Source organism: Meles meles, chromosome 1 (assembly GCF_922984935.1).
Source record: "Meles meles chromosome 1, mMelMel3.1 paternal haplotype, whole genome shotgun sequence".
NCBI lineage: Eukaryota > Metazoa > Chordata > Mammalia > Carnivora > Mustelidae > Meles > Meles meles.
In genome coordinates, this window is record NC_060066.1 from 215,133,047 (window position 1) to 215,159,243 (window position 26,197).

Below are 26,197 nucleotides of genomic sequence, written 5' to 3' on the forward strand. Positions count from 1 at the left end.
GCTTGGGGAGGAAGGCATAGCCACCCAGTTTCTCTCCTGGACACCATAATCTTACTTTCTTCCTGCCTCACACACCCAGGGAGGGCTTCGTGCCATCTTGGCGAGGGTGGGGGTTGTTCTGTTGGAAAGACCCCTCTTTGTGCAAGTCCGCCCACCTCGCCTGTGCTCCGGTGGAAGGAGAGGGGCCACAGGAAGACTCTGTGGGGTAAGTCCCCAGGATTCAGGGGTCGTCGCCCGCACTCAAGTGGGTAAACGTGGCTGGCATGCATTTGCTCAGTGTCTGTGGGTCTGGCCGTTTCCTGGCAGGTGGCTCAGGTCCTGGCTGGGGACAGTGTAAGGACGGTAGGCACAGCCAGCGTGGAGGGCGGTGGGTAAGGAGGGCTGGCCGGCGGGGAGTCCACCCTTATGAAGGGGCGCGTTCGGGATTGGCCTTGCAAGGTGGGGTCCTGCACCACAAAGAAGTCCCGGGCGGGAGTTCACGGAGGCCGACTGTGGGCCCAGGTGCACCCGGAGGCAGACATTCCTGAAAAAGGGTCCACCTAGAGGACAGACCTGGAGGCCAAGGTGCTGGGGCAGACACACTTAGGGGAGCGCCCGGGGCTCACGCTCACCGCACAGCTGTCCAGGGTCGTGAGTGCTTTTGCTGAGCTTGTTTATTCTGGACAACGTGGACAACAAGGGTCCCTGGCCTGGGGCAGGTCTGGGGTGATGGCGAGGCACGTCTCACAGCCTGTCTCTGGGGACCCTCGACCCGCGCTGCCCAGCCTCGCCGCTGGCCGAGCTCCGAGCCCAGGCCCTTCCCCCGGCCCCGGGGGTCGCCGTTCTCCCTCAGTGACGCTGGGGGGGGGGGGGGCGCGAGACGTAGAAAAGCACACAGATTTATTGCATACCGATCTCAGGTATAAACTCATTGTCGCATCGGAAAGATTACATTTGGTTTACAGTCCTACCCTACAGCGCTCGCCTCAGATCAGCTGCCCCAGGCTTCATCTTACAGAGCTTCTCTGTGCAGGCACGTCTGTCTTTATCATGGGCTTCAAAGCAGTCTGCGGAGTCACGTGGGTGACGTCCTACCCCGGGCGGCTCGCCCTTGTCCTTCCCTTCGGCGAAGCCCGCGTCGCTCACGGGCTGCGCTTGTTGCCGGAGCAGCTCCGAGCTCCTCGTCTGGAGGGCGTAGACCCTGGTCACGTATTTGACAGGTGCCTCTACTGAAGTCTCCTTTTCGTAAAAATTTCACGATCAGACACGATAATGACCGCTAAACACGAGTCATGCACAGTTTACTTAGAACAGAAGCAATTTACAATCGGGAGACGTGGGACATACACCGGCCTCCTTCTCAATGGTTTTTTTTTTGAACATTATATGAAAACCTGACATTTACATTTGATTTCTTTTTCAACACTATACAGTTCTAAAACAAAAACAAAAACAAAGCCAAAAACAAACCCAAACAATGAAAACAAACTGAACCAAGTCTGTCCTGGAACAGCGGCAAGAGGGCGACGCGGCCACACAGGTGCGGGGCTCTTGCCGGCAGGTGGACGCGTGACGCTGCGACACGGGGCTCGGCTTCCCTCGCGGCGGGAGCGTCCACGATATAAGACACACCGATAGAAACCTCCGGAATCACGTTGCTCACGAGTGAATTGCACATTTGGAAAACTCAAGCTGCCTTTTGTTTTTATTTTATTTTTTCCAAAAGCGGCGTTCCGAATCGGTGGCAGAAAGGAAGAACGGAACGACCCGGAACGCGAGGAGGAGAGGGGCGCTCCTGGAATCACGCAGAAATGTCTTGTCACAGTATCGCTCGCTGCTGTGGAGAAGGTTCATGGCTTCTGAAACCCGGCTGACCTCCACCGACCAGGAGCGGCCGTGGCCTCGCGACCCCAGCCGGGAGGGACGCAAGGTGCCTGGCTCTCCTGGGTGGTGCCGCGCCCTCGCCCCTCCCCCAGGACAACACAGTGAACACAGCTCAGTAGATCTCAGTCATGTGGGCAGGGGGACGGGGCTGAGGGGCAGGGGATCAGGGCAGGGGGCGGGGGGACCACAATCCAGTGCTTTGAGGCTTCAAGGCTGCCGATGGTGACATGAGTCCGGGCAGGGGCTTTGCGAGCGCTCAGTGAAGCAGCAGCTAGGACAGGGGAGGCCGAGGGCCTGAGAGTTTCTGGGGTCAGTCTTGGGCCACGGAGGTGCTGGTTTTCGACAGGAAGGTCACGTGGGCTCAGCCTGTCCACTGATCCACACCCAGGGTCCCAGGCCAGCTGGAGGAACACACACCCCTCAGTTCAAAACAGGGGATCTCTGGGTCCCACTCATGGAGGGTCTGGCTGGCCAAAGGGTTGGCAGCTCCATGCGTCCTACCCAGTTGTCCCAGGAATGAGAGCAGCGTGGGGGATGGTGTCAGTCCGCTGGGGGCTGGGCTCTGAGGGGCAGTGGAGGGGAGAGCTGGGAGCCTTCCTTTTGAGTTTCCATCTGGGGAGGTCAAAGGTCCAAAGGAGGAACACCGTTGATGCTGGATGGAAGGACCCTGGCCTGGGGGGCCCCAGGTTGACAGGTCTGACCCTGGCCACCACCCACACACACAGGGGTCAGCCAGGCTGTTGCCCTGTTGCAGCCGAGCTCCGAGACTGGGGTCTCAGAATTCTGGCCGCCACGGTCCAGGCTGGTGCGGCAGCCCGGGGACAGAGAAGAGTAGGGAGGATGGCTCGCTGTCGTCGGGGGCTGGGAGAAGCACCAGGGTGGGGACGAGGTGCTCTCTTTGTCAGGGGTCCAAGGACAGACTTCCCCAAATCTGCCAAGTGCTGGGGCCCAAGGGGCTGAACGTTTAGGAGAAACAGGGCCGACTCTCGTCGTTTCTGGGAGCACAAAAGTAAGGGCTGGAGACGAGCAGGTGGGGCTCTGGGAAGGAGGGAGGGAGAAGATGTGGCCACATGTGACAGACGGCCAGAGCCTGCGGAGCAGACCAGAGGGGGTGGCCACGGCCCCGGCTCAGATCTGGGACCGCAGAGAGGTCTCCACCCGACCAGAGTTCCTATTTCAGGCGGAGACAGTCATATCGCAAAAAAAAGCACACGCCTTTTTTCTTTAGCAGAAGAAATATAATTTGGGTTTACAGAAACGGGCATTTGTATCTGAGGTTGACTCTGCGAAGGGGTCCCACCTGCAGGGAGGGCAAGTGGAATCGCACCTGGCGGGCGGGCAGAGGTGATGGTGTGGGGGGGCGGGCGTGTTTGCCGAGCCCACCGGGCTGCGCCCTCTTCCTTGCGCAGGGCACCCCGCCGGCCTGCGGGTGCGGTCTCGCCGCCTCCCGTGGGCCGGGAGCAGGTGGACCTTCCCCGGGGGCCTGCGGCCGTGTGGCGGCCTCCGGGGCTCCCCACGCAGGCCTCCCAGCACGGAAGCACACGATTGTCGCGGGCCTGGCGCGGCCGGCCCCAGGCACACAGCGGCTCCGACCCGGCTGCTGCCCCGGGCCAGCGCCCAGGGCTCGCGCACCGTCCGAGCCCCGCCCCTGGCGCCCCGTGCCCCTACCGTTTGCATCTACCTTCTTAAGGGCAACTTGGACGATCTTTTTCTCTTCCTGTTGGGACACTCTTCTTTTTTCCTCCCAAACAATAAAAGAAATAAATAGAACACTTGTCTTAAATGTGAATGTAACTGAAACTCTAATTTAACAAAAACACGTGATTGTCTGGAAACGGGCAGCAGGATCCGTCGGGGGCGCGGGGGTATTTGGCACAGTAAAAACCTCCCCACTCCCTGGTTCTCGATCACACGACACTTATACACGGTTTTGGTCCCTCACTAGATACTTATATTAACATCATTTCTTCACAATAAGAATGTCTAATGCCAAAATACTGTTAAGGAAGAAATAAAATAAGAAAAGAAATGAATTAGAAAAAATTACAAGTTATATACAGATTAAGGTAATTCCATCAGGGAAAAAAAATGATGATTTGAAATTGGCCCCTATGGGAATAATTTAAAGCCCACATCCGCGCAGAGAGGCAGACCTGGCCCGAGCAGGTGGCGTCCGGCCGGCCCTGCGGTCTGGAGCTGGTCTGGCCCACCAAGGAGTGGAGGCGGCCCTTGTGTCCCGGAGCCGGAGTCTCATGCAGGCAGAGAGCCCGGCAGCCTGGGGCAGGGGAGCCGCAGTGCACACCCCACGGAGGCCTCGGGTTTGGGGGGGACGCCTGCTTCCTTCCCCTTGTCCATCTGACGGGGGGGGGGCTGCTGGAGACCCAGAGCGGCCGTCGGGGGCCGCACGGGTGTGGCTGATGTGCGGACCCTGCCGGGAGAAGCATCGGGAGCCCAGGCCACCTCTGCTCGGGGGACCGGAGCCATCGCTCTCACCTCCCCCATACAATTGGGGGGTCTTGGCGGGGGCCACGAGCATGAATCCCATGCCGCACACGTGGGACACGGGCGACAGGCCTTTCTCGCAGCCTTGGGCCAGCCCAGGACACCATGTCTAAGAATTCCACCGGACAGTTTGAAACTGCTCACAGGCGGGGTCCCGGGCCCCGCAGTTCTGCGCGGGGTCGCCCAGGATCCCGTTGGCTTTACAAATATGGTCGGGGATAGAAAACGTCTCCGTTATCTACAGTATAAAGAACACGCCCAGACACAGTACAGTTTCCGGGCAGGTTCGGGTTTGCAAAGAAGCGGAGATTTCAAAGCAATGCAAAATTACTTTTAAAAAACAATTTGCAAGTCATCTTTCGATTTTTTTTTGAAAAATACTGTCTATTTTTAAAACCACATGCTTAAATAGACTCTGTCGTCAATAAGATTACCAAAAGGGTTACTCCTGTAATTCTCGTTATAAAAAAATCGTGTGGGCGATCTCCCTTTGAAGAGCACACCCGCATCTGTCTGGTCCTTCCTGAGACACCGCGCGGGTGTCCCAGGGGCCGCTGCCTTCATTCAGTCTGGGGTTCAAACCCTGCCCTCACCCACGGGTCGGTCCTGTGAGGCCGCTGCCGGGAGCGGCACGTGGCTGGCCTTGCGCTGTACCCTTCCGGAACGCTGTTCTTAAGACCAATTCTTGGACGGTGGGCCTCCAGGACGGCTCAGGGACTCCTGGGTTCTGAGTTTTCACTGGAAAAGTTAGAGCTGAGCCATGGTGTGTGTAGGGGGACGGACGCTGAGGACTGGTCGACGCAGGTGACGGGGCGGGGGGGTCTCTCTGGCCCAGGCCACGCCGCTCCCCGAGGCTCCTTTCTCCATTTTCCACAGCTGGGATGTCTGTGGGGATGATGGGGCCCTGAGGTCGCCCTTCTTGGACTCTGACCCCGGCCCCTCCTGGGCCCGTCAGAGGTGGTTGATGGGGTTAAAGGCTCCAGACTCCGGCGTGGCTCCTGTGATGTTCAACCAAGCATCCAGAGGGCTCTGGGAGGAGGTGTGGAGAGGAGCGTCCTCGGAAAGGGACAGCATCATTGCATACGCCTGGCCGGGGAGAAGACACACACACACACACACACACACACACACAGGACAGACAGGTGAGTTGGGGTTCCGAGATCCCAGGCTGGCCCTTCCTGGCCCCCCACTGCCTCAGGCTGGGCTCAGTCTTGCCCAGATCCAGACTGGGAGGGGAAAGGCCGGAGTCTCCCCTAGGGCCCGGAAGAGGAAGATGCGTTCGGCGCTGGGGCTGGGGGCTGCGCACAGGTCGGCGGGGCTCCCGTGCAGAGCGACGAGGTACCGTGGTCCTGGCCTCCATGCACGGGGTCTCCCCTGCTGCTTCCCCCGCAGTCATCTCTCTGCCCCTCCCCCACTTTTGCGAGGGCCCTGGGAATCCTGGTCGTCCATAAGAGGCCGTCCCTATCTGGTGGGCCCGGGGGCTGCCCGACTGGACAGACGTGGAGACAGCACGCAGCTACCCAGGGAATCGGATGCTTGGCCCGTCTGAGCTGAGCCCAGAGGAGGGAGCACGGCTACTCCGTGGAGCCACAGGGCACGAGGCCACGGGACCTGGGGCTCTAGTCAGAGCAGAGCGGGGTGGGGGAAAGGCCAACCCTCCTCCCACCCGGGCTTACACTCGGGACAGGATTAGTAAAAGACAAAGACAGACACGCAGACGATTTTTGCTGAGACTTGGGGTGGGCTGACCTGAGTCCCTGCCCCTCCAGAAGGATGGAAGCCGGAAGCAGGGCCCTGTGGCCACTTGCACTAAGGAATGGGGTCGAGGCCCACCTGGGTGCTCTCGCTGACCCTGTCACAGCTCCAGGTGGGAATTAGTGACCGCATGATGGACAGCTGCCTTTAAGAGAAGGCTGGGCCACCAGTCAGGCTTGCTCGAATCAGAGAGGGAGGGAGGCCCACACAGCTTCCCGGCTGGACAGCTGCCCATGGATGCCTGCCACGGCGGACGAGAGCACAGTGACCCACGTCCCCGTGAGCACCTGGCTCACATTCGCCTGTCTCAGTCTCTCCCTGCCCCACCCCTGCTTGCGGGGAAGTAGCGGTAAGTTGGGTGTCTCTCTAGCTGATGCAATGGCCCTGGGGACTGTGGTCCTGCTGTGCCCCAGGCACCAGCCACCAGCGAAGGAGGCATGGCCACGACCTGCCCTCCAGCCTGGGGGTGCTGGGGTGGGGGGCTCTGCTGGGTACCTACCTGGTTCTTAGCCTGCCTGTACAGTGTCTGCTTTAGGGCCTCAGAACCTAGGGTGGCATTAAGCACATCCTTAACTTCAAATGCTTCCTCAGCAGCTCTGCGGAGGTCCAGCCCCTTCCCAAAAGTCGGCATCGGCTCCAAAGCCAACAGACCGCCCGGCCGCTCCTGAGCACACCTGCGCCAATGACCGGGGAGAGGGGGCCTGGCGTCAGCCGGTCGGGCCTCTGACGCCCCACGGCGGGCTCCGTGCCGGCATGCACGCCCCGGCATCTCCACGAGCCACATGCACAAGGACACGGACACACAGACACACGGACACCTGGACGGAAGCCACATGGATGCAAGAGTGGGACGGACAGAGGGGCGTGGCAGGTGGTGAGTGCGCGCACACACGTCGCGAGCAGCAGGCGGGGCGCCCGGGGCCCAGGGAGCAGAGGACGGGTCTGGAGGCGGCTCTGGAGGGGCTGGGACTCCCGGGAACCCGGGGACAGCGGTGATTGGCCTTCCTGGAGCTCAGGCCTCCCGGATCTGCAGGGCTCTCCCCAGGACGGTCTGGAACGCGGGGGCACCCCCGGTGCCAGATGTAGGCGGGGGGCAGTCGGGCCACGCGGGCAAGGGCCCCGGCCGGCCGCATCCAAGCTGTGCTCACCCCTGCTCTGCACAGCGTGGCTCGGGGCCGGACGTCACTGCCCAGGCGCACCACTAGAGACCCTGGGGCGGCAGGACCCGCTCCCTCCCACGCTCGGCCTCCGCTAGTGAGCGAGCCTCTGGGAGGTGGGCTGGGCCGTGACCCCCTTCCTCAGGCCGGGGCTCAGCTGGGCCTGCGTGTGGAGGGCCCCCCTCCCGCGGTGGAGATGCCTGCTGGGAAGGGGGGTGAGCCCACTCGGGGGTGGTGGGGTCCTGGGTGGTTTGAGGGTGAGGCTGCCCTCGTGTCGCTCAGGCGTCAGCCCCGCCCCCACGGAGGGCCAGTCCCCACCTTCGGGTGTGCTCGAAGCCCACGGCCAGGGAGGTGGGCGGCTCCTCGTCCTCCTCATCCTCGTAGGTGCCCTGGGGCTCCGGCGTGGGGGACACGGTGTCACCCTGGGACTTCCCCGCCAGACTGTCATCGTCCTCCTCCTCCAGCTCCTCCTCCTCCTCCTCCTCGGCGTCCTCCGGCTTCCCGCTGGCCAGGCCTGGACATTGGGAGCCGCTGTCCAGGTCCTGGGCCTCTGGCCTGAAGCGACAGGGGAGGGAGTTGGTCTCGGACCCCGAAAGGCCTGCAACTGGGCTCCAGCCGGCTCTCCCCTCACCCTCTGTGAAGAGAGTCTGCGTTCCTGGTCACGGCCTTGGCCGCCGCCCCTGTCAAGTGGGTCAAGGAGAGAAGGGCACCCACTGAGGGCGTGGCGGGTAGGGGCCTCAGCAGCAGGCCTCCTGCGATGCCAGAGGGGACACTGGCCACCAGGGATCCCGGGTGTGCGTGTGGGGGAGGAAGCCAGTACCAGTCAGGTGGGCAGGGGTTCTTAGGTGCTGGAGCTGGGGTTGGGCACTGCACAAGGGGTGTCCTCACTCCTCCTGGCCAGCCACAAAGACGTAGGGACGCTGGCCACCCAGAGTGACGGGTCCCTTCTCTAGCTGGGAGGTCCGGCACCCCGGGGTGTCGCAGCACGAGGGCTGGGCCGCTCTCAGCCGGGGGGGCCTGCCCAGAAGGGTCTGCTTCAGAGACTGGCGGCTTCTCTCCTGGAGGCCAGGCCCCACCTCACTTCCCTCGGGGTCACTCCAGCTGGCCGAGACGTTTCCACTCTGGGTCCTCGTTTTTAAAAGGCAAGAGTCCAAGCTGAGTGAGGGCGAGCCTTCTTGTTGCTCCAGGAAATGCTGCTTGCCGGAGGACCACTGGGCAGGTGTACAGCGCGCAGGTGGGGGGCACCGGGAGGGCAGGCGCACACCTCCTGAGCCCACATCTGGGCACCCGTTCCTCCTGACCTCGCACGGCCCACAGACATCTGTCCGTGGCTGTCGGGGGAGACAGGAGTCCTGCTCTCGGCGTCGAGGCAGAGCGGGGAGCCTTTCCGAGTGAGCACCGGCCTCCAGACCTAGTGGCTTTCGCAGACAGGCCGGCCACGGACGCCCCTGGTGGCCAGGCTCTCAGCCATCCTTGTCTTCCCTCTTTGCCTTTTGCAGAGCAAATACAGACGTTGACAGGTGACCTGCTATCCCAGACGGGCAGAACCCTGCCCGACGCTTCTCTCCTCGGTCACCCGTGCTGTCGCCGGAACAAGTCTGCTCACCGCCAAGGGCCCTGGAGCCCAGGGGCACGGGCCGGGACCAGGGAGCTGCCCCTCTCTGGCTTTCCACTGGGCGACTTGCAGGCCAGAGCCCGTGCCCTCGTGGTGACCTGGGAACACCCCTACGCCGCAGACGGGATGGACAGCACAGGTGGCTGACTTGGGAGGGCACGGGTTACGTTCCCCAGGCAGCCCCCTGCAGGTTTAATCGAACCCAAGGGCACTGTGCGGGTCTACACACGAGCCCTTCCGGGAGCCGGGAGCGCGGCCCCCACGGCCGATCTGCCCACTGGCAGGAGGCCTGCATCAAGCAGGGGTGCCTGGGGAGGGGCGGCAGGGACGGAGGGTGGAGCCCGGCAGGCCGGGGAGGATCAGGCAGAGAGAGCACTTGCACGGCTGTCCCCAAACAGCCGCCAGCAGCACGTGACGTCCCAGGGCCGCTGCGTCAACCCCAGGAACCCGTCTCTTCCCGAATCTGGATCTGGAGGCTGGAGTCCGAGACCCAGGCACCGGCGGGCCCGCTTCCTTCTGAGGCCGCAGCCGCTGGCCCGGGCTGGTGGTCCTCGGCGCTCCCGGGGACAGGCTTCTCCGCATCGCTCCAGCTCTGCGCCATCTTTCCGTGCCTCCCTGCTTGTGGTCGGTGTCCCGCTCTCCCCTCAGGACATCGTGTGGGGTTGAGGGCCACCCCGATGACCTCGTCTTAACCAACTATATCCCTAAAGATCCTCTTTCCAAATAAGGCCTTGTTCTGATGTACTAGGGGTTAGGATTTGGTGGGGGACAAAATTCAGCCCAGATGTTAAAGGGGTTATAGGACCAGGAAGCCTGCCTGTCCCTAAGTTCTCCTTGACGGTCGGCAGAAGGAAACCGGTTGAGACGGGAGCTGGATAAGGTCAACACCGGCCCCAGACATCTCACCACTCCACTCAGACGGATTCATGTCACCCGTGACTGTGGTTCTCGCTCCCGGCCATGACGCGGGGCATCTCCTGGAGGCTCCCCAGCACCTAGGACAAGGCCTCGGGGGACCGGCCATCCGAGGACCTGGGTTTGTGGCCGGCTCTGCCCTGGGGCTTCCCGAAAGATCTGGGGCCGGTGTCCTCTGTCTGAACTGCCACCAGGGGCTGTCGGGAAAGCCCGAGTGAGATGCTCCGCGGCGAAGGTCAGGGTGGGGCGGTGTCCTCTTCCCACTGTCCTAGCGGGTTTCCTGGCGAGGCGTCCTCTTCCTCACGGCCGAGAGCCGCACCTGCCACCTGGGCGCGAGCGTGAGGGCCTCGCTGGTGCTCCGGGAGGACCGTGCTCCCTGTGGGGGACGCTGTTGGCAAATGCTTGTAGGTTCTTCACTGGCCTCTGTCCTGGATGTAGGGAGTCTTGGTTCAAAGGATGGTGTTCAACAGCCTGGTTGTGTCTTATTGCCCGTCTGCGGGGCTCTGATAAGGCCTGGCAGCCGGGTCTTCACATCTGTGACTTTCTCTGAATGCAGGCTCCATGCCCCCCGCAAGGGGCGGGGATCTAGGTTCCCGCGACACCATCGCATGCATGCCGGCGGCTTCGGATGGACGGGGAGCTCTGTCCACAGCAGAGCAGGCGAGGTGGCACCCGGACCGGAATCCCCACTGCCGAGCAGGGCTCAGGCTCTGGGAGGTGGCCTGCAGCCAGCCTCTCCCAGCACCCCCTCCTTGGAGCCCACCCCAGGCGCTACCTGGCCGGCAGGTAAGATCACCTTCCGGGGGGAGCACGACTTAGGATGTGATGGCCCCAGACAAAGTCCAAATGCCACGTTCACTTATAAATTCAACAAGCCTTCCCCGAGCCCCCGCCCTGTCCTCTAGGAGTACCGAAGACACGGCCTGTCCCGGAGGGAGCCGGGTGTGCTGAGACCCCTCCTTCCTCGCTGGAGGTGGTGGGCATGGAGCGGGGTGCGGCGGGGCCGGGGGGGTGCTGCGGTGCACAGATCTGTCGAAGGGCTGGGCTCTGGCTCTTGGGTTCCGGGCCTGGCTTGGTGGCTGGAGCAAAGCCCCCACCTTCGCTGGGCTCAGTTTTCCACTGCGAATTAGGCGATTGCTCCCCAAGGCTTCTTGCTGTTTGGAGCCTCTGGTTCTCGGCCCGCTGGTCTGGCACCAGCGCTCACCCAGGGGAGTGTCTTCTGGGGGGTCTGAAGCGCCTCCCCCCGCGGGCCCCCAGAGGAAATGCCCCTCCCTGGCTGAGCCTTGGGATCCAGGGTTGTGCAGAATACTTCTCCGCCTTGAATGTGGATTCGGCCGTTTTCAAGTCACCGTGTGCAATTGTCCGTGTGCGTGTGTGCGCGCGCACGCCTGTACACGCACGCGTGGTTTCCTGTGTGTGTACACGTGTGTGCATGCGCACACGTGTGGATTTGTGAACACACATGCCAGTGCATGCCTCTGTGCACACATGGTTTTGTGCACACACGTCTGTGTATGGGTGTGTGCGCATGCGTGTGCACGCCTGTGGCTTCTCGCACGTGCCCGTGTGTACCTGAGTGCATCCCTGTGTGGTCTCGTGTGCACGTGTGGTGCCTCGGGTTAAATGGAGATTGTCTGGACTCTCAGACCGCAGCAGGGTTCACGGCGGGAGCCCTCGGCTGGTCCGCACTTTGCCGCCCACCGTCGACGTCCACCCCCAACCAGGCCAACGCGTGGGAGCGGCACCCGGGCCACCCCTGTCCTTGGTCAGGATGCGTACTCTGCTCTCCCGCCCAGACCCAGACTTGGAGGCGGGGTGGTGGGGGTGGGACCTGCTGGAGCGCTGCACCCCACCCCCGCCGGGCCACTTGCAGGTGGCAGAGCCGGGGACAGATGGATGCCCATCAGGCTCCCCCCGCCGCGGCCCCGGTCCCTGTCTGGGGCACCCTGGGGGCCAGTGCTGGCGGAGGTGCTCCTCTGGGTGTGGCCACGCGGGTGGGCTCTGGATCTAGGCCTTCTCAGGGTCCGGAATTGATTTCTTACCGTTTGTCCGTCCGTGTGGATGCTTGGTTCATCTCACTGTTGGCAATAAAGTTTCTGATTTCGGAGAAATAGGAGTCTTCTTTCTCGTCTAAAAGTGCGTGGTTGTCGGACTCGGAGGTGGGGGAGGAGGCACCGGTCCCTAGGTGGTTCGTGAGGACGCCGGAGTGCTGGCTCACTGTGGGGGCGTCAGAGCAGGCCACGCCTCGCTCCCCTCGTCCCTCCCTCCCCTCCCCTGGCCTCCCGCTCCCCTCTCCTCTCCCCTCGCCTCCCCTGGCTTTCCCCTACAGTCCCGTCTCCCCATCCCCGCCGTCTTCCCCCTCCCCCCTGCTCCCCTCTCCCGTGTCCCCATCCCCCTCCGTCTGCCCCCACTTCCACCTGACATCTCCTCCCGATGTAGCTCCGCCCCCCCATCGTGGCGCGGGGCCGCACCTGGGGCGTGTTCGTGCTCATGCTTCTTGAGGTGCCGGTCGAGGTTGGTCTGCTGCCCGAAGCAGCGGCTGCAGAGGGGGCACCGGAAAGGCTTCTCCTTGTTGTGGATGTTGCGCACGTGCCGCTGGAGGTTGGAGGAGATGCTGAAGGAGCGGTCACAGTACTTACACCTGGAGAACACACGCGTCTCAGAGCAGCCCGAACCCTGGCCTGGGGGCTCAGCGCCCCCTCGTAGCCTGGCCAAGACCCCGCTGCCCCCACCCCCTTTCCCAGGGCGCTGCGGCCCCAGGGTGGCAGGCTGAGCCCGCCGAGCCCCGAAGCGGCAGGAAGAAGCGGTCCTCCGCCCCCGACGTGAAGGAGGCGGGTGGACAGGCCAGGTGCTGCTGCAGGGGACCCTCCGGCTGCGCCCCTGGGTCTGCAGTCTCCCGCGTCTGCGTCGGGTCCCATCGGGCTCCGAGGCCCTGTCCGAAGACACATGCCCCCAGCGGCCTCAAGGGGGCGGCGATGCACCATGGAAAGACCCTGGGGAGTGTCCCCGGAGCCCACAGCCCCCAGGGAGGAGACCTGCTCCCGGTAATGTTCCTCCCTGACAGAGAGGCCCCCGCCCTGCGTGGGGACCGCTGCCTGGGACCTGGACGCCTTTCAGTGGGTCCTCGAGCTGCAGCTTGCCAACTCATGGGGGCTCGGGGGCTGCCCCAGGCCTTCTTCAGCGTCTGAACTCCCCGGAAGGTGGTGCGGGGACTCCCGTCTCGCCACCCATCAGGGCGCCGTTGTCCCAAGGACGACAAACGACCACAGCCTTTGGGCGAGGGCACCGCGCGCCTCGAGGTCCCGTCATTCCTACGCTCCCGTTTGGAAGGTGACCGCCAGCCGTGCATTCGGGAAAATTGGAAAAAGACGCTCCTTCCTCCAACAGCTTCAGGCGTGTCCACAGGACATCTGCGCGGGAGCCGTGCCCGCCGGGTGTGGGGCCTTGCGGGGGCGCGGCCTTCACGACCCGTCGCAGCCCCGGCGGGAGAGGGAGGCTGGCCTCCCAGTGCAGGGACCCGTCGGCACCAAGAAGCCAGAACTGGAGAGCGCGGGCCTGCGGCTGCGGGGGGGCGGGGAGCCCAGCACAGGTCTGCACCCCCGGGCCTGCATGGCCTCGCCGGGTGCCAGCACCTCCTGGTGGCGGAGCTCGGAGCCGAGGCCCCACGGCCTCCTGGCGCGGCTCCCCGGGCTCTGAGCGCCTGCCTCAGCTGTGTCCGGGCCCACGCACACGTGCACACATGTGTTGTGTGTGTGCATCTGGGCTTCAGCCCTCGAGGGGCGGCTTCACTGGCCGTCAGGGGCCCACAGGCCCAAATGCGCTCCTGCAACGGGACAGGAGGCAGGCGGGCTGGAGCAGGTCCCTGCAGGGTGCACCCCGCAGGGTGCTGACCGGGCGGCGGGGCGTCCCCACCGGAGGCCCCCCACACCGACTGCTGCTGTGCAGAACCCAGGTCCGGAGCCGTGCCCCAGGGCGGTGTCGGGCCGGGCCAGCAGGCCTGCGTGAGGCGGGGCCCCCAGGGCTGTAAGCGCTGGGCCAGAAGCCAAGTTTCTCTGCCCCGAGGGGCGGCCGATGTCCTGCCTCATCCCCGGGGGGCTGACGATGGGCTCACAGAGAACAGGGCGGCCCCTGCTAGGGGGCCCGGGTCTCCCACTCTCTCGTTCAGTTTCCGGAGCTCCTTGGCTGCAGCCGGGGGCCAGGAGCGTCTGAGATCTTGTCAGGAGCAGCCTGGGCCAGCGCTCCCATCTCCTCCTGAGCGACCCTCCGCCTTTTGTGTGCTCGGCCCTGCCCCGCCTGGGCCTGGTGACGCCGCTTCCAGCCCCCGGAGCCTGGGGTTTTGGTCATGGCCTCTCTTCCCACGGCTCCCGACGTTCTCAGACCCAGCGAGCACTGCCATCCAGGGAGCCTCCACACGGTGGGGTCAGCGGTGCTGGGCTAACCCGGCGGCCCGGTGCTCCCCCACACGAGGGGCCAGAACGGAGGGCTGCTAGGTCCCAGGATGCACCGTCTTGCTCTGTCCCGGACAGATCCTTGCCCCCCGTGGTGTCAGGCTCCAAGCGACCGTCCTGCCCCTCACGGCGATCGCTCAGGAAGGACCAAGTGCAAGGCCAAGCCGGTCTGGGTGCTCGCCCCCTGCCCAGGGAACGGGCCTCCCCGGGGCCCATGCACACACGGGCTCAGGCGCACTGCGCATGTGTTTCTTTGGGAAGCCAGGAGGGTTTGACAGGTTCCACCTAACAGTGCTGCAGGGGCTCGGAATGGCTGGAGGCCTGAGTAGGAGACGGGTTGCACAGGGTTGTTTCCTGTGACCAGAAATACGGTTCTCTTTCCAATCTCCGTGGGGCTGGACGGGGGCAGGAGGAGCCGCACGTTCACTTTGCTCCCACAGAGACGGGAGTGTGGCCCTTTCCCGGTCCTGATCTAAATCAATGGCCCAGACCAAGAAGCCCATTTGAGACTTAGGGGAGCAGTGAGCCCGGGCTTCCGGGAGCCAAGTTCTCAGAGCAGCTGGGATTTGCGTCGTAAATACGCTGACAAGCAGCCAGGGAAATTTATGTCTCGTTGCGAGAAACGGCACGGCACTGCGGTCTCTGCGACGGGGAGTGGCCGGCCGTGCTGGCAGCTGAGGGCCTTGAGAGGACCTTGTAGTGACCGAGCCCCCCCCCGGCCCCCCAGGGAAGCCAGGGAAGGGGGGGATGGCCAGCACAGGGCGGGGAGGGCTCAGCGTCCTCCCCGGGACCCAGTCGGGCCACACCAGCTGTCCCAGGGAGTGCAGGGCAAGGGAAGAAAAGAGATTTTTGAAATCCAGCCCTGAAAAACAGAACTAGAAAAGCAGGGGGACAGGTTTGGGCCACCAGAGGAAGGGGAATGGGGCCTCGCTCACGGGGAGGAAACGAGCTGCGGAGGGTGAGTTGTGTGTCCCCAAAGTCAGAACCTCACATTCCGCAGGAGCACGGAGGCCAGCCCGCAAAGCCACGTGTCCAGAGCCTGGCCACGGCCCCGCCAAGGAGCGTCCTGGAGGGACCCCGGGCGTGGCCTCCAGGAAGGCGGCGAGAAGCAGCCCCCTCATGGCCGAGGCCGGTTTTCTGTCCGTCCAGCCCACACCGTAGCAAGCCCTCCCTGCCCCAGCGTTAGGGACTGAGTGTGTTGAACTGCACCGTGTCTCCCGGCCTGAGGCCAGGATCTCTAAGCTGGAGAAGCTGTCAGCCGAGGACACTGGGCCTGGCAGGAGAGTCGACCTTCTCTCCAGGAAGCAAACCGTCCGTCACATGGAAGGGTCTTTCTCGCCTGGAATCAGGGCTTTGGAAGACATTCTGGGCAATTTCAGGTCATTTCAGGCAAGGATGGAAAAGGAAGAGGGTCCCGCGCTGTCTGGTCTGACTGTCACCCTACAGCCCGCTGGCGAGGGGCCTCAGGGGCGCACGTGGCACGGCACAGGTGGGGTCGGCCCGGGGCCGAGCTCAGAGGCAGGCAGCAGGCGCGGCCAGTCGGCCTCCCCTGGGGTGGGGGCTTTCCCCTTTGGTGGGGCCTGTCCCCGGGACGGCCGGTTTCTGTGGATGGACGGGCGGATGACGGGCGGCGAACTTTCTTCTTCCCATTTAAATTCTTCCAGTGACCCAAGTGAGCCGGAAGGCAGAAGTCACAAGCACGGTACTCCCCATCTCAGGGCTGCCAGGAGCCAGATAAAGTCAGGATTTGCAACGCAAACTTTCAAAGCAATTATTGTTACGCAAGCCGAAACTCACGGATTGGAGGGAGCCGAAGAAATCAGTGGTCTTTAAATCCTTCTATACACACAGTTCGACCCTCTGGGGGCTCCCGCACGCAACACTGTCCAGAAGGCGGCTCTCACTTCAGGCGGGAGGCCAGACCAAGTCCGTCCTTCCTCTGCCTTTGTGGAGTCGTAAGCCACTTTCGGGGGTGGGGGGCGCCCAGCACTGTAGAGGACATGGCCCCGTGGCGGTCGGGGCGCCTGTCACATGGGGGGGCGTGGGACCACAGCTGCGGCGGCTCCCCACGTGGCCGGCCTCCCCAGGGACGGGGACGCACACTGAGTGCGGGGCTGGCGGGGGACTCTGTGCGGCCAGACGGTAGGAGTCTCCTGCTGCCAACCTAAAACCATGCCAAGCTCCTTCTTCCCAGCGACGGCGGCTCACTGGACCGGCACACCCCGGGGTAGGGTCGTGGTATCTAAACCAGCACCTTCGCTGATTTGTGCCCTGGTCACCACCTGGGGCTCTCGTTTAAAATGCTGACTCTCAGGCCCCTCCCTGGGCGGGGTCCCCGTCACCCCAGCCTTCTGCCTGACAAAGGCCCCCAGACCAAGGAGCGGGATCTGCTTCTTGCGGGGGCAGGAGGGGCTGTTGGAGCCGCCGTGGACACTGACTCTGGGCCAGTCGCGGTCCGAGCCGACCGCCTCTCAGAAGCGGAGGACGCCCCGCTGGGGAACAGGCAAGGCCAACAGCTCCCACGCGGACCTGTGGTCCGGCTGCATCTCGGCAGGCAGAAGCCCAGCGTGGAGGGGACAGGAGGGGAGCAGACACGCGGCTTCTGTCCAGGGCTGGCAAGTGAACCTCTCAGGACACCCCACCCTGGGCTGGGACCCGAATTTGCACGGAGCTCCTTTTCCACGGCCCGCCCTTCCTTAGGCACCGGCCCTGGCCCACTGGCCACTATCGGGGCATTGAGCGGGGAGGGGGTGGAGCGAGGCTTCCCCAACAGCCCCCCCGGGACCCTGGCTTTGGCCAGCGCCGTTCTGAACGCCCTGGCTCAGGTGACAGCGGCAGGTGGGCAAGCCGCTCCCGGGCACCCCACTCTGGGAGCAGGCAAGACTTTTCAGGAAGCCCACTTGGGCACCTCTTGCCTAATCTCTAGAACGCCCCAGGGCCCAGGATGGCTGTGGGGTCGGGGGGGGGGCCCCAAGGAGCCACGTGACACAAGGATGCTGGCTCCCACCCCCACCCTCCCTGTCTCACCGGACGCAAGGGTGCCGGCTCCCACCTGTATGGCTGCTCTCCGGTGTGTGTCCGCAGGTGTCTCGTGAGGTTTGCTGACCGGGGGAAGATCTTGCCACAGTACCTGTGGTGGAGGGCGGGCTCGTGAGGCCGTCGTACTGCTGGACCCCGGCACCCGTATGCGTTCCTGATGTGCTTCCTCCGACGTGGGGTCTAGGCCCGAGGCCCCATACCGGGGGGGGGGGGGGGAAGGTCGGCTCCGCAGACTCTGGCCTGCTGGGTCTGTGCCCCTGCCCTGAGCGGCCGGAGGGCGGCTGAGCTGGCTGGCCCCACTAGGACCGGTCGCGCAGCCGGGGACGGACGCCGTGCCTGCCGCTCCCCAATACCAGGCTTTCACCTGACTCCGGGGCCTTGCTTAAACGGGCACCAGCCCCCCTCGGCCTCAGGCCCTCCGGGTTCTGACTGGCCAGGCTAAGGCTGCGTGTCCTGGTGCTCGCGGGAACCCGGGCCGCTGGGGCAGGGGACGGCGGGCCCCCCACATGGGCCGCGAATGACCGCCATCGGTGGACAGACTGGTGACTGTCACCGCACTGTGCTGTGGCTCTTCCCGGACGCCTGAGCTCACGGCCGCAGCGTGACCCCGTGACCACCTGGCCGGGGCCGCCCGCCAGCCCCCACGCCCGCCTCACCTGCAGGTGTAGCGCTCCTTGCCCTTCCTGAGGATGGGGTCCGAGAGCGTGGGGGGCGGGGACCGGAAGTTGAAGGGGTGGTGGGGGAGGGGCTGCAGGGAGCTGCCCGAGTCCGCCTTCATGGCCGCGAAGCTCTCCAGCTTGTCCGTCATGGTCTCGATGGCGGACATCTGTGGGCCGGAGAGTGGGAGAGACGGGGGGTCCCCCTGAGGAAGCTGGCCTCACCCCCCAGACCTCCCCCCCGGGTACCCTGGGGCCAGGCACGTCCCCTGCTGGGCCAGGGCCAGAAGCCCGTGCAGGCTCCGGGCTGGGGGTGCAACCAGCCCTCTCTGGGGCTTCTTGGCCTCCCGGCGGACACTCGCTTTCTACGTCCAGCCTTTCCCCGTCCTTTCCTGGAAGCCTGGCGTCAGCCCAGGGCCCAGGCCGGGGGAGCCAGAACCAGCCTTCGCGAGCTCGCCTCTCTGCCTGTCCGGGGCGTGTGGGGCGGGGGTCAGACCGCAGCCTCGTGGTGGCAGTCCCCAGATTTGGAAACCCCCCAGCACCATCCTGCTGATGGTCAGAATCACATTCCGCTCTTCCCTCCTCTGTCTGTCTGTCCGTCTCTCTCGGAATGAGGCAGCTCCCTGCATCCCGGGTTAACAGTGTCCGCGGGTCTGGGCCATGACTGCCGGCAGAGTATCCAGGGGTCCCCAGCCCAGGGCCAGACGCCGCCAGCTGAACTGCCCGAGCAGGAGGCCCACGGGACGCAGCACGGGACGCAGCACGGGACGTGGTGACAAGGACCAGAGGAGCCACCTCTCCAGGCCTTGGAGACACCCAGGGCTTGCTCGGGGAGGACCGGGGTGCGGCCCTGGCCATTTCCACCTGGCGGGCACAGTTGTGATCAGAGCCCCGGACGGCGCCTGTCCCTGAGGGCTCAGGGTTTGGGACCAGGACAGGGCAGGGGCTGCTGTTCCGCTCTGTCCCCCTGGGCGTGCCTGGGCCGTGCTCGGACACATGCCGCCCGCCTGCGCTGCCCACCCTGTCCCTGCTGACGGGCTGAGGGCGGCTGTCTCGCGTCTCGGTGGTGGCTCCTCCGCGGCCCGGACGATGGGGACCCCGGGTGTCAGCGCCACTGCCCACCTGGCTCTGTCTCGGTCTTAGCCACAGCCTTAGAAGGTTCTGGAACTCCCCACACAGAGACTGCCTGGAGCTCCAGAAGTGCTGAGGGGCCCGCCCTGTCCCCCGGGGCTGCACACACGTGTCAGGCCTCCCAAACCGAAGGCTCCGGCGAAGTCCTGCCTGGCACCTGCCGGCCGCCGTGCGCTGACATCACGAGGAGTGGCCGCGTGCTCCAAGTGACGGCCTGACCCCAGACCACTTAATTGGGTGACCTCCTAGTTCTCCTCCCCTCCCCCTGCCCCGTGCTCGGGCCCAGGGGCAGGCAGTAAGGGCAGCAGGGCCGGGGGGAGCGGGCAGGAGGGACAATGGGCCGCCGGCCCCCTGCCAGGCCTCCCCTCCTTAGGCCTGGGTGGGTCTCCCCGAGGCCGCCCAGGTCCGGCCGCCCAGCCCGCTCTGCCCGCTCTGCCCCAGCTGATACCCCGGTACTCCCGGCCCGGCTCCCGCACAAACACAAACACAGGATGCGCCTGGTGGCCTTGTTGGCTTTTTCCAGCCTGACCCGAGGAAAATCGGGGGAAGTTATTAAGCAAAGCCCACGGCCCCAGCGAAACAATGGGAGGCACTAAGTTTAGCTGTGAACCCAGGCCGGGGCAGGTTTCACAACCTGAGATGTGTGTCCGAGGAGGGAAACACCGAGAACAATGGCCTGGTCCGGAGTCTGGCTCAGGGCATCCCACAGTCTGGCTCCCAGGGTCCCCAAGTGGGGTGGGGGAGACTGTGGCTCCGGGGAGGGGGGTCCCGAGGAGGGGGGTCCCGAGGAGGGGGCACAGCTGGGCCCTCAGGCAGGACCCGGGAGCCTCGGCCCGGCTCTGCTGCCCATCCTCGTCTGCGGCAGCTCGGTGCCTACGCCCTGTGGGGACAAGGCCGGGGGCTGGACACGGGTACCTATAGGTGGGGTGTGTGGCCACGGCCCAGATTGGGGGTTCTCTTTCCCAGAGCCCCAACTTTAGTCTTAGTGCCTCCGTGGGGGAGGGGGGCCCTCCTGCCCACCACCTGCTGGGACCTTTGTCCTTGGGGCCAACCATCTGCTTCTGTCCTGCTCCCCATCCCCCGTGCCCCCTCCCGTGCCTGCTGTGCTCAGGTCCTCGCGCTCCCGGTCCTTTGCAAGCGTCTTGCTCACACCTGTGCCTCTAGCGTCTATCCCCCACATTCCAGGTTTTGGACTCCCTGCGTCTGAGCTTTTGTCCACTGCCCTGCTGACGCCCACTGCCCCTCCGGGAGCCTGCGCTGTGGTCGGTGAGCACCCCACGGTCTGGGGTCTTGGGCCACCTCCGAGGGACCCACGGGGCTGCCCCACAGAGCACCGCCCTCCGTCGTCACACGTCCTGACCCTTCTCACCCTCTTCGGCCTCGCGGTGACCCGTAAGGGCTGCGGGAGAGAATCCCCGTGGTCCTCTGACGGGCAGGGAGCCTGAGGTCCGCCTGGATGGGCGCCTGGGGCCAGCCCCCTGCGGAGACCTGCCTGCCTGGGCGGCCCGACTGGAAGGCCCCAGCGTTGGGGTCCCACGGTGCGCCCTCCCAGCAGGCTTGGTGCCCCAGGGCCTTACCTGGGGGTGGAAGAGGAGCGGGGACGGCCGCAGGTACTTCTCCTTCAGGACGCCCACGGGGTCCGTCACCTTCCGCTTCTCCACCCTGCTGGACAACACCACCGCGGGTTACGTACCTCACCGAGCTGCCCGGGGACTGTGCAGGGATGGTGCCCCCTGAGCCCCCCAGTCACGGGGCGGGGGCCCCTGCTTCCGTGGCCCCCGATTACTGTGTCTCACCCGACACGTCCCACCCGACAGGGACGGAGCCCACCTGCCAGCTCCACGGCCTCCGAGCCTGCCCCTGCCTGATCGCTTGCTCTGCACGTGCTCCCCGTCACCACGCCCGGGCCTGGACCCCGCAAGTCTCCCAAGACTCCCCCAACCACCCCGGCTGTCATCCCAGGGGTCGCCGGGGCCTCCCTGTGGCGGCCAGGAAGGGTCTACCTAAACCCTCGCAAGGGCAGCTGGAGAGGACGATTCTAGAACGTTTTCCAAATGCTGGCCACAACTCTGCACGTCACAGAGCAGGGGAGAGAGTGGCCGGCGCGGGTCCTGAGATCCCTCCTCGCGCTGCCTCCCAGCAACGCCAGCCCCAGTCTCCTCGCCGTGGCAGAGAGTCACAAAGCGCCGTCTGGGGTCACGGGCCACGTCCCCGCACACAGACACGGCCCCTCTGAGCACGCCCTACACCAGCCGCTCCCTCTGGTCTGGGCGAGGGCCTCGCTCTAACACAGCCTCCCACCAGGGCCCGGCTGGGACAGCGGGAGAGCAGGACGGAGTGTGTGTGGGGATGGAGTGGAGGGGGGCCCCAGGAGAGGACCGTGAGCCGCAAGAAGACGGCACAGCCCCCCGGGAGGAGCCCCGCAGGACCCCCAGCCTGGCTGGGAGGGAGAGGGACAGGGGAGGCTGGGAGAGGTCCTCTCCTGGAGGGGCAGCGTTGGCTGTGCGGGAGGCTGGCTTGGCGGGCATCTTGCTCTGAAGCCTGGCGGTGTTAGGATTCCCTAAACCCGGGGGACGGAGGACGGTGGGTTGTGTGTGTGAAGGGGAACTACATCTGGGGGCTGGCCCGTGGGCACGGCGCAGGGTTTCCCGGGAGCCCCCAGGAGTAGGGGAGGGCCCCTACCCCCAGCCCCGGGGCCAGCCTGCTTCCAGGCAGATGGGGTCACCCACAGCTTTGCCTGGGGAGAGCCCTTCAAACGCCGCCCATTCTTGTTTATCGGGATGGGCTTGGGGTGCAGGAAGACAATGTGGGGCAACCCTGCACTCGGACATCTTGCGGGCGTCTACGGGCAAAGCTGGGGCCCAGGCATCGCGTCCTCAGCCCATGGACCCGAGACCTGCTCCTGAGTGCAGTGGCAGGACCTGGCCTGGCCTCCCCTCCGCCACCCCCCACCCGGCGGCTGTCTCACTGGTATCGTTGTCCCACGTGCACCTTCGTGGATCTGGACTCCCCACCTGCACGCCCACCACCAGGCCGCTGCTGGGCCCTTGGGAACACAGGCCTCATGCTCCCGTGCTCCCTGAACATGGGGTGTACACGCACGTGTGTCTGCACGCAGGCCCCTGTCCCCGCCGGGCACGGTTCCCGCCCCACCGGGCCTCCCTCCCAAGGCCCACCGGGGCACAGCCCTCTCTCCTCACGGCTCAGCCAGCGGCATGCGCCCGTAGGACCTGCGTGACGGGGAGGCGAGACCCCTCCCACCTAGTACACCTACTTGGTCTAAGCGCCCAGAGGTGGGGGCCGGGAGGGATTCAGCTGGCCCCTCCCAGGGGAGGGCTGGGGCTGATGTTTGCATCATTTCCCCGCCTCCTCCTCCCCCATTCTCCCCCCTCCCCCTGGAGACTCTGCTCTCTGCTGGGCCAGCGGAACCCTCCTCCGGGGCTCCAGGGGCTGGTGGCGCGCCCCCACCCCCCCAGGTGGCCTTGGGGAAGTGCAGGCGCTGGGAGCAGAGGAAAGTGTGGGAGGAGGCGGGGTTGGTCCGGACACTGCAGACAGAGGGGGACCCAGGCGGGGTCGGAGGGGCAGTGGGGAGGCCCAGAAGCTGTCAGCGCTGGTCTGGCCGGCTCGAGGCCACTTGGGAGAGCAGGTGAAGGCGGGGCGTGTTAATACCTGTAGATTGGGTCCATGAAGAAGGGCGACGGCTTGGCATAGTGCAGGGACGGCTGCTGGGGCAGCTGCGCTGGGCACGCCCTGGGCAGCCCCTCGCCGGCCCCCAGCTTGCGCTCCCCGTAGATGTGGTTCTTGCGTGGCTCCCGTCCCCCTCCGTTCTGGCTGGCTCGGACGCGGCTGCCGATGCTCAGGTCCAGCGGCTGCTCCTCCCCGGACGCCGGGGCTGGGGGCGCCTTGGGTAAGGGCAGCGTGGGCTTGGACTCTTTGGGTTTGGTGGTGAGGTCGAAGGGGGACTCGGCACTGGGGCCGCCCACCTTGAGTGTGTCCCGGGGTGACCTCGGCTCGGCCTTGACCAGCAGGTTGTGGGCAAGGGAGCGGTCGGCGAAGGGGCAGAGGGCCGGGGGGAAGTTGGGCAGGAACTGGAAGGGGAAGACGGAGTGGTAGGGCAGCGAGCCCAGCTTCTTCTCCTGCATGCCCACGAAGCCGGGGCCGAAGTACTTCTCCGCGATGGAGGCGATGGCCTTGATGGAGTCGCCTGCGGCGCCGGGGGCCGCCAAGAGCTGCTCGTCGGGCGGCGGGAAGAAGGCGTGCTGGGAGTAGAAGACGGGCACCTCGCCCACGCTGCTCGGGGCCCCCGGCGGCGCCGCGCCGCCCCCGCACTCGGGCTTGCCCTCCGCCGCCTTGCTCCTGTCCTTGGCCTTATCCCGCTCGCTGTCCACGTCGCTGTCCAGGTCTGAGCCCGTGCCGGTGGTTGTGTCCAGGTCGGTCCCCGTCGTGGTGTTGACGTCCTCGAAGTCACTGCCGTCCGACACGTCGCTGCCTCTCGCCTTGAGCTTCTCAGCGTAGGAGCCCTCTAGGCTCTGCTCCAGCTTGTCCTCGGGTCCCGTGGCGCCCGTGGCGCCCTGGCCGCTGCTGCCGACGGCGGAGACGAGGGGCAGCGCCGGGTTCCCCAGGGGGCTGGGGAGCTTGGCGTCCTGCGTGTGGTTCAGGGGGCTCTTGAGCAGTGGCGTGGGAGGTAGCAACGGTGGCCGGGGGTACAGGGACGGGGGGAAGATGCCCGGGAAGCCCGGCGCGAGGGCGGGGAAGGCGGGGGGCGCCGCCGAGAAGGGCAGGCTGCCCGGGTGCGGCCTGGACGGGAAGTACTCGCTGAAGCCCAGGCTGGCGTGGTTGAGGCTGGGGGGAGGCTTCGCCTTGTCCATCATGGGGCTGGGGTTCAAGGGCAGGCCCGGGGCAAAGACGCCGCCCGGCGTGTAGTGGTTCTTGCCCTCGCAGAAGCGCCGGTGCTTGTTGAGGGAGGAGGTGGTGCTGAACATCTGTCCGCAGTCCTTGCACCGGATCTGCGTGCGGCAGTCGGCGTGCATCCGCTTGTGCCGGCACAGGTTGGAGAACTGGGTGTAGGACTTGTGGCAGACCTCACCTACAGCACCAGCAGGAAGCAAACACAAACACGCTATGAAATTACCGGGAAGCCTTGCGGGGGAGGGGGCTGGGCGCCGCGGGCCGCGATCCGGAGCAGTCTGCGCGCGTGCACGCTGGCACACGGCATTGTGCAAGCCGGAGTGCGCGTGTGCACGTGTCGGTCTGCTCGCACGCGCGCACGTACTGGCACCCGTGTCTGCACGCTTACAGGTGTGCGCTTCTGCCTATGGGCACCTGTGTGCCCGCGCGTGTGGGTGCGCACACATGTGTCCGTGTGCATGCTCGCACGCCTGCGCACACGTGTACACAAGGCACATGCGTGTCGTGAGCGTGCGTCACGTGCATTCAAGTGTGTGTGCGCACCCTACCCTGGGGCTGGCCTCCAGGGGCCAGCAGACTAGTGAAGATCCCCCGGGCCTTCCCACTTGGACCGACCTCGGGCTCCTCGACCTTCCGCACCAGAAGCCGGGGCACGTCTGCTCTCGTGCCTCTCTTCCCAGGAGTGTTTGTAACGTGGGGCCCAGGTCTTCGGAAACCGATCGGGTGGACGGAGCCGCGGCGTGCAGCCACACTGCACCTGCTCCAGCTCCCCCCGAGCTCCCTGCCACTCCCTGACCCCCTCCGTGGCGCTGTCCCCGTGTGGGGGAGAGGAAACGCCAACCGCCAGAACCCTCCTGCTTTCTGTCCTGGGAGAGGGGCCTCAGGCGTGACCGGCTTGCCCGGGGATTCTCAGTCAGGACGTCTGGGCTTGGGAGCACGGTTTCTGGTCTCGCCCGGGGATTCTCAGTCAGGACGTCTGGGCTTGGGAGCACGGTTTCTGGTCGCTGCTTTTACTGCTTGGGCCTGGCTAGAAGCCTGGGGCGTCTTTAAGGGAAGCGCAGCCCCCCGGGATCGGGATGCAGAAGTGAGCCAGGCTCAGGCTGATGGGCACCGGCCTCTGCCCTTGACGGGAGGGGGCGGCAGTGCCAGCCAGAGCTGAACACCAGGCCCCGGGGCCCCGGGGACCCTGCCTGGCCCTAGCCCCCGTGGCTGGAGAGTTCAAGGTTGTCAGTGAATCACCAGCTTTTCTTTCTTTCTCCTCTTGTTTTTCTAACCAGAAAGGGAGGAACACGCACATGCACACTCGTGCTCCCACGCTTGCATGCATCTCTCCGCAGGACAACTAGCCTCCTGAGTGCAGCCTGTGGGAACGGTGCCTTGCTCCTGTCTCTCGCCCACCGCCGGTGCCCGCTATCCCACTCTTCGCACCGGCGCTCTGGCCCCACGTCATCCACTTCTTTCGGCGCGGTATCCACGTATGTTAAGGGCCCTGCCTCCCCATCGTCCACGTGGTGGGACGGCTGAGGGGGACAAGTGCAGCCTCCTCAGATCAAACCTACCCTCTGAACCAGGGGAGCTGAGCCCCATGGCCGGTCTAGAAATAGACTCAGGTCGCCCACCGGGTCTCGGGGCAGCCAGGCCCTTCCTCGGCTCAGGCCTCGCTGGCCAAACACGTGACCCCTCACTGCACCCCTGGCCCAGCGCGCCAGGGCTTGGTTCACGGCTGCGGCCAGCCTGAGCTTGGAAACTGTCCCCGACCGGGGCCCCCGCCTGGGGCAGCTCCCAGAAGGGCCCCTGGGCCAGCACCACGCCTTGTGGTGGGGATCCTGGGACCCTCAGGGCCCAGCCCTTTGCTCACAGGATGGAGGGGTCTGGCAGAAGTGCTGGGGCTTCAGAGAGCTCTCTGGGGACACAGGTCCCAGGAGGGGCAGGTCCTGGACCCGGAACACCAGCAGCCGGCTCACAGATGGCAAAGAGAGGTTGGCTGCCCACAGGGGCCTGCAAGAGCCTGGGCAGCCAGCCCAGGGCCCTGGACGCAAGGGCAGCACCTGGCAGAGGGGCCCTACCCACCGCCCCCAGCAGTTCCTGTCCTTGTGCGGCCAGCGGCTGGATGCACACACACTCACTCTGGGGCGTGCCCTCCTGTGAGCGAGCCCACAAGGATGCTGACCACCCGCGTGCCTCCCGTGCGCCCCCGTGCATACCCGG

The 26,197-nt window shown here is 65.3% G+C and overlaps 1 protein-coding gene across 7 annotated transcripts in view; it reads right to left on the reverse strand.

Moving 5' to 3' along the window:
• Positions 1-3,648: 3,648 nt before the first annotated feature.
• Positions 3,649-26,197, reverse strand: part of PRDM16 (PR/SET domain 16) — a 296,392-nt gene continuing 273,843 nt past the window's right edge. For 4 of the 7 annotated variants that reach the window (XM_046005134.1, XM_046005144.1, XM_046005182.1 and 1 more), the window contains 9 exons: positions 22,751-24,167; positions 20,659-20,746; positions 17,951-18,120; positions 17,308-17,385; positions 12,279-12,448; positions 11,850-12,024; positions 7,596-7,832; positions 6,620-6,794; positions 3,649-5,451 (listed from right to left, as the gene is read on the reverse strand). In XM_046005134.1, the coding sequence (XP_045861090.1) occupies positions 5,317-5,451; positions 6,620-6,794; positions 7,596-7,832; positions 11,850-12,024; positions 12,279-12,448; positions 17,308-17,385; positions 17,951-18,120; positions 20,659-20,746; positions 22,751-24,167 (2,645 nt within the window). In that variant the 3' untranslated portion in view covers positions 3,649-5,316. The remainder of the gene's footprint in view (positions 5,452-6,619; positions 6,795-7,595; positions 7,833-11,849; positions 12,025-12,278; positions 12,449-17,307; positions 17,386-17,950; positions 18,121-20,658; positions 20,747-22,750; positions 24,168-26,197) is intronic. The other 3 variants (XM_046005154.1, XM_046005163.1, XM_046005171.1) reach the window with 2 other exon arrangements.